The sequence below is a fragment of the Centroberyx gerrardi genome, chromosome 10 (genome assembly GCF_048128805.1).
Source record: "Centroberyx gerrardi isolate f3 chromosome 10, fCenGer3.hap1.cur.20231027, whole genome shotgun sequence".
Classification (NCBI taxonomy): Eukaryota; Metazoa; Chordata; class Actinopteri; order Beryciformes; family Berycidae; genus Centroberyx; species Centroberyx gerrardi.
Window position 1 is genome coordinate 26,588,983 of NC_136006.1, and position 10,841 is coordinate 26,599,823.

The window sequence follows — 10,841 nt, forward strand, 5'->3', positions numbered from 1 at the left end:
AATGGGCGAGGGAGAAGCCCAGCGGTCCATCCAGCTGCACTGGCTGGAGGGCAGATGTGGATTTGACAGAAATGCGCATTGGTAATAAAGGCAAAACTGCACTCTAACTTTAAAGGTGACATGTGTAGCATTTTTTAAAAACATGTAATTGTCAAATTATTTGTGATATCTTGGTATGATTATCATAAACAAATGAGACCATGGTTATTGGTCGCTTCTATTTCATGCCACTTGTATATGGAGATTTTTTCCTATCTTTAATCAAGAGCGTGGTCTTTCAATTTGAGAGCATGATTTATTGATTTCACGTTCAGATTTTGTAACGCTTTCCCTCAAACCCTGTCCTCGCACTCAAATATCTCCTGCTTGCACTTAGATTTGCTCTGCTTCTGCTCAAACTGTATGCTTGCACTCAGATATAATGTTGCTTGTACACAGATTTCCTGCGCTCCAGCTTCAGCCCTTCTCCTCGCACTCAGCCTGCTTCTGTGCGCTCGTGAAACGTCTGCTCTCGGATTTCTGCTCTGCTCTCGGATTTTTTTGTGCAACAACCCTGTCAAAATTCCCCAACCAATAGAATGCCAGGTGTAGTGTTGACCAATGAAATGATCCCTGCCTCGTTGCGGGCGCGTTCGCTTTACTTCTTAGAGCGTCCCGTACGGGCGGTTACTGTTTAACCGGGTTCATCCACTCCCGCCCTCCGGGGCTTTATTAAATACGACTTTTGGAATAAAAGGACAGTTAATGTATATACCAGCGCCTGTACTTTTTCTTTTACTACAATAGCTACATAAAATAGTAGCCGTATAGCATACCGGCCTCCCGTCGGTGTGCTAGAGGAGAAAACAACGTCACCTTCATGACTCAGGAGCGGGAGTCTTGCGGATCACTGGCCAATATGGACCGCCAAAGTCAAGGACCTCAAGTAAGTTTTTTATTTTAATGGTGCTATTACTTCCTTCAAATTGAATTGGTTAAGTCATATTTGCGTCCATGATAATATGCTTGGCTTTCAAGTGTTGTACGTTATGGGAACATTGTTGCTAGGCAACTAACAACAAAATGGACGCCGCCGTGTTTCATTTTTTTCCTGTATTTTAGTGTTTAGGAATGGGAAAAGTACCAACAGCAAAAGTAACCAGCTAACACATTAAGACAGTAGAAAACAAAAGTAAATTCAATGAGCAACTACATTTTAAAAACGCAATTGGTGTGTTGTGTATATATCCTTCTCTTCAAATGATGTTTACCGTTGCTGTGTCAAAGTCTGCTCTATCAGAAAGGTTTCACATATTGGAAATACGGTAAACACCCACTTGCAGGTATCATATTCATATCTGTAACATATCTACAATTAAATCAGTTACATTGCCTATTAATGACTTCTAAATGATTTTCAAAGCATTAGTAAATGATTTATTAAAAATTAATGAAGCCATTAATTAATGCTTATAAACCCAGTCAAACCCAGAGAAATTATGAGTAGCTAAATGTGTATCTCAATCTCCAGTAATCACGCTGTAGCATTAACTGAGATTGGAATAAATTGGAATAATATCTGTGACACAATTTAAGGATTTCCTCAGCTTTAACAGTAACAGACCCCTCGTTGTTCAACTGGAAAGCTAGTGCTTAATGTCTGCAATGTAACTGATTTAATTGTAGATATGTTACAGATATGAATATGATACCTGCAAGTGGGGACGTGTTTACCGTATTTCCAATATGTGAAACCTTTCTGATAGAGCAGACTTTGACACAGCAACGGTAAACATCATTTGAAGAGAAGGATATATACACAACACACCAATTGCGTTTTTAAAATGTAGTTGCTCATTGAATTTACTTTTGTTTTCTACTGTCTTAATGTGTTAGCTGGTTACATTTGCTGTTGGTACTTTTCCCATTCCTAAGCACTAAAATACAGGAAAAAAATGAAACACGGCGGCGTCCATTTTGTTGTTAGTTGCCTAGCAACAATGTTCCCATAACGTACAACACTTGAAAGCCAAGCATATTATCATGGACACAAATATGACTTAACCAATTCAATTTGAAGGAAGTAATAGCACCATTAAAATAAAAAACGTACTTGAGGTCCTTGACTTTGGCGGTCCATATTGGCCAGTGATCCGCAAGACTCCTGCTCCTGAGTCATGAAGGTGACGTCGTTTTCTCCTCTAGCACACCGACGGGAGGCCGGTGTGCTACACGGCTACTATTTTATGTAGCTATTATAGTAAAAGAAAAAGTACAGGCGCTGGTATATACATTAACTGTCCTTTTATTCCAAAAGTCGTATTTAATAAAGCCCCGGAGGGCAGGAGTGGATGAACCCGGTTAAACAGTAACCGCCCGTACGGGATGCTCTAAGAAGTAAAGCGAACGCGCCCGCAACGAGGCAGGGATCATTTCATTGGTCAACACTACACCTGGCATTCTATTGGTTGGGGAATTTTGACAGGGTTGTTGCACAAAAAATCCGAGAGCAGAGCAGAAATCCGAGAGCAGACGTTTCACGAGCGCACAGAAGCAGCCTGAGTGCGAGGAGAAGGGCTGAAGCTGGAGCGCAGGAAATCTGTGTGCAAGCAACATTATATCTGAGTGCAAGCATACAGTTTGAGCAGAAGCAGAGCAAATCTAAGTGCAAGCAGGACATATTTGAGTGCAAGGACAGGGTTTGAGGGAAAGCATTACAAAATCTGAACGTGAAATCAATAAATCATGCTCTCAAATTGAAAGACCACGCTCTTGATTAAAGATAGGAAAAAATCTCCATACTTGTATTGTTAGTATTAGTGTTTCTCAAGATTAAGACCACATTTCCCATAAACCCTGATGCTTCTTGCCCCCCCTCCCCCTTTCTGGCATGGATAAGAAGAGGATCAACATGTTGGAAGTGATTTTTCCATCGGCCTTTCACTCCTTCCACTATCTGTCATTGCCAGAAACTCTGAAAGCTTTAGCTCCGTTTGCTCTGGAAGAACAGCGCCCTCTTGCTGTTTTGTGCCGTAAAGCAGTCCAGATAGATTTCCCGCCAAATCCGACCCGGTGGCACACAATGTAAAATGCAGCGTAGAGGCCGGTAGAGGCCGACAATCTTCTCTGTGATGGTCTCGTTTGTTTACAGTTTACAATTATATCAATGTCTCAAAATGAATGTGGTAATGATTTATTGGTGTCAAAATGCTACATACTGCACCTTTAAACTGTGGCAGATTTAACAAAGGATATCCACATATGCGAGGAAGTCAAGAGAGTGGGATCTCAATCACTCTGATAAGATTAGATGAAACTTTACTAAACCCTGTGGAGAAAGTGGTTCGATGCAGCAGTAATAGTAATAGCAAACAGCAAAGAAACATAGAATATAAATAAGAATATAGAAAATGGGGGTATTAAAACATAACACAACCAACAATTTCAAGGACATAGTACATAGTGGCAAAAAGGTTTTTCTCAATATGAAATAAACCAAAGATAGGAAATATATGCAGCATGAGATAAGTAAAAGAAATTGTAAAACTATCAAGATGTATTATACATTCAATGGCAAATGTGTTAATCCGGTGTGTAGGCTACATTTCCCAGTTAATGTGAGTGGAAAACGCGAGTGAATGAAAGTTCATTGATAAATTCCATCAAGTCTTACGTAACAAAATTGGCCCGCAGAGGTTTTTTGCCTCTGCCGTAACAAATCTGTTATGATGATGTGCGTTTTGAGGAGACAGAAATTATTCCCTTTCTGAACCTGACTTATCAATCATGCATATTACAATCTGATTTGTATGGCAATTGTCAGTGAAATGTAATAAAGTCACAGATGAAAAACATGCACCCTGCTATTATTTCACATATTTGATTGGCTAATAGAGTATCAGTCTTTATTCATGATTTGTAGGGAGGCAGCTCTGTTTAAGGGACAGGAGGTGAATAGATGTACAGAGTTTGAACCACAATAAAACAGCAGTGCCCATATCTCATTAACAATAATCATAATAATCATTATCATAACAACAATGGCATCATTACTCTGTGATTTTTAACATGTCTGAATTACAAATCTAGACTAGTCTGAATGAGAACACATCATCTCCAAGTGACAGCATCAAAACGTACTGACACACTAACGGGCCAGTGGGTTCAGTGTTCGGGCCAGTAACTTTGAAAACCACTGGCCCAGATGGCTTGTGGAAAATTCACCTGAATGTCAACTACTGACCTAGTTGATGCTTCATTATCAACAACGCAATAGTATCAGTTATGGGCAGTAAAGTCCAGACTGAGTGTTTTACTGTAAATACCTGATCTCATTGTGCCCACTTATCTGAAAATAAAACTTTATGTATTCAAGTGAATGTAGTATTTACAGAATTACACAATTACACAGAATTACACAAGAAGTAAAAAAGACTTTCATACTGCACATATTTTAATATATTGTCCCATTATACATATTTTTCATTCCTTTTTTTTGTCTCAGTATGTTCTACCGCTCGTATTTTCCACCCCCTGCATACATGCTGTATATATTTTCACACTTTCCATTCATTCCACTTCTATTTAATACATTCTACTGTTGCAATTGTTGGCGGTGTTATGTTGAATACACACCCCATTTGCTCCATTCTTGTTTCCTTTGCTGTATCTAATTACTATTTTGCTGCTGCGACGACCCACTTTCCCCACAGCGATCATTAAAATTTCATCGCATCTTATCTTAATACATACTCAGAAAGGCGGCATTACCCCAAAAACTGTCTCCAAAAACACTGCTGGAGAGCTGCCGCAAATTATTTACTCTCCACCTCTGGTGCTTTTCCAGCGACCGGTTTAACTGAAATATCTTCACTTCATGAATTACCTCAAGAAGTGGAAGGATATTTGCAGTGAATATACACCGAGAAGTCCTGCGGCATCAGCTTCAACACACATAGTATTGTGTGGGACTACAACAGACACTAGCAAATGTATTGATTTTGTGTGTGTGTGTGTGTGTGTGTGTGTGTGTGTGTGTAGCCGTAGTGCTCTAGTCTCATTCATGTTCCGCTCAGACAGTCTCCAAGGATACACTGACATTGACATTGCGGTATACACACTGAATGAATAAAGCGGAGTTTTCTTAAAAGTTTTCAAGCTCGGGAGCTGAATGGGGAATGCAGTCTCGCCCTGGAAGGCAGGCTCATGAAAAAATATGACTGTGCTGCACATGGAAGAATCCTGCAGCTGTTACAGGCCTGCAAACCCATCCATCCAGTAAGATTCTTGACTTGTACATATACTAATATATCATATTTCTACACAAAATAAATGTTTTACTGTAATGTTAAATATGTCCCAGGTTTTTCATGGCATATAATGGTTTTTTTTGGAGGGATCCCTGTCTGCATTCATCATTATGAGCTCAAATACCGGCCTAATTCTAATGGGTAACGCCAACTTTCCTCCTCAGCCTCCTCTCTCCTTGCTCCCTTGCCGAAGAAAGCCATTATTTTTAGAGTCCTGACTCATTCTATAATTAAGATGTGATATCAATATATAGGTTCTGCATAGTCAGTCAGCTGGAATGTCGATCGATAATGAATCCAGGTTCATTAGCAGACTCTAATGCTGATATTTAGGCTGCTGATCTAGTTGTTAACTGGATTTGAGCTTTAATTGCTTCACTACTGGGTCATTCTGGATATCTTAAAAGGTATTACTGACTTCATGAAATTGATTTACTGTTTGACGTAGTGTCTTCCTTATTTGGAGCCAGGTGATGGCCCGTCACGTCACCGGACAGACATGAATAGAGGATCCGAAACCAAAAACAACCCAGCATGACCAAGCCCTAATGAAATAAGACAAAACAGAAGAAAAATAAAAGAGTGTAGCCTTCTACTCTCATCCTGCAGCCTCAGGCCAGGATCACACTTCCTGCGTTAAAGCTACAACATGCAACTTTTGACATTAAAATGAACATAAATAAAAAGGATATATCATATCTTGTCATATCAGTCTGGGTCTGTCTGTGACCCGGTGAGGAAATGCTTAAATCCCCATTTGCCTGAAACTGGCTTTTCCATGATGTGTGGGATGTTTTGGGGCATTTACTATTTGCTGTGGGCGTGGCCAGCAGTGAGTTGGGTTGTGACTAGTGGCCACAGAACAGGAAGTCATAGTAACAGCAACAATGGTGGAAAAAACAAAACCCTTTGAAAATCATGGTGAACATCAAGGTTGCTTTTTCTATTGCCAATTCCCTGCATTTGCTGTTTCAAGGTAGACAGCTCATAAAGATGAGTGACTGTTTGGGACAGGAACTTGACCGACTGAGAGAAAGGAGGGCGGGACTAAATACACTTCCTGCCTCAAGGTGACAAGTTGCATATTGTAGCTTTAAAGTCGAGATGAAACGGCATTTCGAGAGTATCTAACTTCCGTATCGTGACGTATTTCCGAGTGAAACAGGAAAGACAGGCGGGACATAACGTTGGGAGGAATTTGATTTGAACGTTGAAAAGTGGGTGTGTCATAACACCCGAAGACACACCGAAGTACCATGCTGTCGCTAGCTAGCTAACTAATGAATCTTAGCCTCTTAGCTCTGTGCGCTAAAAGTTGAAGATTGATTGATGGGTGGATGTCATGATATTATTGGTTGAAATTAGTTACGGGCATGCTTACGTAAGCACACGGCATATTTTGTTTTACAGGAAGAAAACATGATTGAATTTTGATATAAGAATACAATGAAATTGATTTTTGGTATTTTTTTTGGCATATATTGTTAAATAGGTGTACAGTATGACCGGGGATGTGATCTAAAAGGGTTAAAATGGCATTTTTCATTTCATCTCGTCTTTAAATGTGTTACTTTCCATTGTTTCATTCATTCATTTCAAATGAGAGAATCCCTTCAGAAAACCACTGTTGTTTTGCACTGAGGAATAAAATAAAATCCCTTCAGAGGTCTAAATATCACAGGATGATGAGATTTGAGGGAAATTACAGAGATCCTTTATACTGTATGAATAGTCCTGTGGAATTACATACACAGCACGTACAGATACTACACTACTGGACCTCGCCCAGTAAAACTAATACACTTCAAATAGTTCTTTATACGCACTTAAAATACACGTAAAACTCATGTGTAGCTGTTCTATACTGTCAGTCCTTGTATCAAAAGTTGGGTCAAACAATTTGAAAATGAAAGAGTTCTTAATCCCATAATTGAACATATCAACAAGCCAGTAGAGGGGTAATTTTAAAAGGAGGCATCATGTTGCAGTTATGCATGAAGACTTGAAGAAACCAAAGAATAAAGTACAGCCATTTCGCCTTTCAAACGCCTCTCGTACTTTAAATCTGCATAGCTCCTCGCGTTTAACGACCAATTTGACAACAAATAGCATTTCTATCCCGGTGGAGATCATAAAGCCTTTACATCACCTCCCGCCAGATTTCCTCATGATGAAAACAAACCGTTTTGATGTTATCTGAAGCCTTAAGACGGATCAGCGGGAATGTCGGGAGGCTTCTGAACGCGCTGTTGACCCTCTGATACTAATTAAGCGTCTGTGACAGCTACAGGCTTTAAGCAGGCATACACAGAGGAGGCATTCAAAATCAGCCTGTCACTGCAAAACCATGGCTTTTCCCACACAGTACACATTACTGTATGACAGAGAGATGCATCTATAGCAAGGCGGGTCTGAGCAGGAATCTAACCTCTAACCTGGCAGAGAGAGACATTGGATAAAGTGGCTTTGTGGTGAGTCAGACACGCATACAGATACATGTATCATTCACAAATCTAACCTCCAGTGTGCAAATATTGATTCAGGGCAAGACTAACAAGAGCAGCAGTACATGACAGCACTGACAATAAGCTTTACAGTTCACTGTGTATGTGTATGTGTGCATACGTATGGCAAATGTCACACCTAGAACAACTACATCAGTTACTATCATTATCATTATTATCTTTTGATCCCTGCAGGGAGGTGGTGTTTATGGGCGAGCACATCCTCTCGCTTTTTGTTGATTGGTTTATACTGGGTGGGAAAGCCGACTGGATTCTTCCTTGAAATCTTGCCAGCTAATAATTAGGATTGGACTGATATATGGGGCTGATATTGGCATTTAATTAAAAATCAGATATGGTCCAGCCAGTGCCGTCCACCTCTGATATGATGGATATGATGTAGTTTGTCTCATTAAATGTAGATAGAACTGATCAATACTACGTAGGGATGTAACGATACATTCTGCTCAACATTTAACTATAAACCAGCAACTGGAGTTTCTCATGGTGATGTTATTGTACATGGTGCAGCGTGTTGCTAGTGTTACCTGGAGGGCAAGGCTGTCTTACAACACTCGCTAACAGTCTTTGTCTTGTCAGTTGTCTTGTTGCCGTTTTCTTCCTTCACTGGAAAGCCAACATGCTGCCACACAGCAGACTGAGAACCTGACGGAGCGTCCCCACTTTCAGTTTGGCCTGAATCCATCTGCTCTCCTGCTGCGTCGACACAGCAGCGACTTCAGCTGGACTCACTGAGCTAAAACTCTGCTGTTCAGACAATGCAGAGGAGAAAAGACCATTCTGACAGTCGTTTCTTAGATATTAGACCGCAGCTGTTTCCAACTCCAATTCCAATTTGTGTATCGCGAAATTTCATGTCACAAACCTTCATTACATCCCTAAAATCCGTGACAATAAAAGTGCGGTTCTGTGCTGGAAAATTACAGTAAACAAAGACAGACCTGAATATGCAAAAGGGTTCGTGAGGAAGGAAACTGACTGAGCCTGCAGGTTGGGCAGCGACGACACACTCGCCGCCTATTTTGGGTGGAACATTGCAATGTAAACAGATGGAAGCAGGCCTTTGGCGAAACCTCTTTATCATACCTTTAATACTGTGTGTCTATCCTGTTAAATGTTTGCATCTCCTGCTCCCGGTCCTGTGTGCGTGACGGATGACGGTGTGGTGCTTGATACTGTACCTATGATAACATGCGCCCCCAGGCTGGCCATGTGGCGGACCACCTCATAACCGATTCCCCTGCCTCCTCCTGTCACTATGGCAACCTTGCCATCTTGTCTGGGCATCACTGGCAGAGGCAGAAGAGGACAGACAGATAGCAGGGAGAATGTCATTCAACTAGGAAGCTGCTTATATCCTCTTAAAAAAAAAAAAAAAAAAAAAAAAAAAGGCAGATCTCTATTTCAAGGCGTGAGAAGTGCTTTCGGTACCAGCTCAAAACAGATCTCAAATGTTACACCTGAATGAAAAATCACTTTACAATCCCTATAGGGACTTGTAGTTTGTCCGTGATACTCAGTAGTGAGTTCATAGTGACTTTATGGGACTTTTTGTTTTATCTCCTATGGGATGATATTCCAATAAAACCCCTGAATAATATTATATATAATGCATAGTTCTGCTGTGATATTTGTATAATATGCTATCCTTCTAAAATGTATTATAGGATTACGTATAATTATTTTCTGTAAGGGCAGACGAGGAAAAAAATCATTCTCTAGTTTGTAACAACTATGTTATCTGAAACTCATCCTTACTGTGATCCAAATGTCATTACCTTCAACTACATCACCCTGAGTAAAAAAAAATCACTATAATATTCCTGTGTGGGCTTACAGTGTGTTTGTGGTACTCAGTAGTGAGTTCATAGTCACTTATCGTAATTTATGGCATTTTGTTTCCTATAGAGACTTAGTTTTGCTGTGATATTTGGGTAGCATCTTGTTTAAAATCATGAGCAGGCAGGACGGAGTGCACAATTGGTGCGCACTTCTGACTCGCCTTATCAGTGGTTGAAGTGCATTTCATACTCTGGCCACTCCATGGCACATGGCTACCTTTCACCTGGTGTGTTTACATGTTTTGTAACAGAGAGAGAAAGATATTAGAGGGTGTAATAGATCACCGGCGATCTTTTACTCCAAGTGACTGACAACCGGCGACTGAAAATAAGCACTGTAAACAAGTAACGTTCCGTTGTCTCGCGTGGAGAGAACACAACCCCACATTTCATTCAAAACTATGGCAATATAATGCTGCCTTGCTTAGCAACAAACGTGCACGCCTCGTAGAACACGACGTGAGAATTTTAAGGAATCGTTATGGTCTTCTGGTAATTTCGGCATATAAATGATCCACCAAATAGCGCTTTATTTAAATAAAATCTCAACTTTTATAACTGCCTAGTTCTGCTCGCTACCGCCCACCACATTGTATTTTGGTGTACGATGAAGATGGTGGAACACGGGAACCAATTCTAAGAGTTTCATTTTTATTGAAATAAGTACTGCTCGGTGTATTGAATGTATGCCGAATTGAAGTGTGGATCCTAAACGTTCACAAAAGATCTTAAAACATGTTCTACAATGTACGTAAGTCTGCCGATACGCAAGGTCACGTAAAGTTGTCCGTTTTTCAATGGACGTATGGTTCTCTGCATACGAGAGAATGGCACGTATCACGGCTAGTGTAAGCTAGTAGTAAGAGTTGAACAAACCTGGCAATCTGAAAGGTCTGCTAAACAGCTGAGCCAGCAGCACCTTCAAACCGACCAGGTAAATCTTGATAATTGGTAGAATATATGACAGAAAAAACGCCATATCTCTCCGGTGCTTTCCCGTCTGCTCCTACAGTACGGTAACCGAGCAGAGCGGAGCAGAGGAACGGATATCCGTTTGTTTTTGCTTCGGACGCGTTCCAATATGAAGCCGTCCATGCTCTCCTTTCCCCCTGAGAGAGACACTAGCTGGGTTTCCATCTAAGTATTTTTATGCAGTTTATGATGTATCATATTTAAACCACTAAATA

At 40.5% G+C, this 10,841-nt stretch overlaps 1 protein-coding gene across 1 annotated transcript in view; it reads right to left on the reverse strand.

The window, feature by feature from the left end:
* LOC139911360 (polyprenol dehydrogenase) overlaps positions 1 to 10,633 on the reverse strand; it is a 31,940-nt gene extending 21,307 nt beyond the window's left edge. The window contains exons 1-2 of the mRNA XM_071898882.2: positions 10,531 to 10,633; positions 8,995 to 9,102 (exon numbers count right to left, since the gene is read on the reverse strand). Of these exons, the coding sequence (XP_071754983.1) occupies positions 8,995 to 9,102; positions 10,531 to 10,633 (211 nt within the window). The remainder of the gene's footprint in view (positions 1 to 8,994; positions 9,103 to 10,530) is intronic.
* Positions 10,634 to 10,841: the final 208 nt, after the last annotated feature.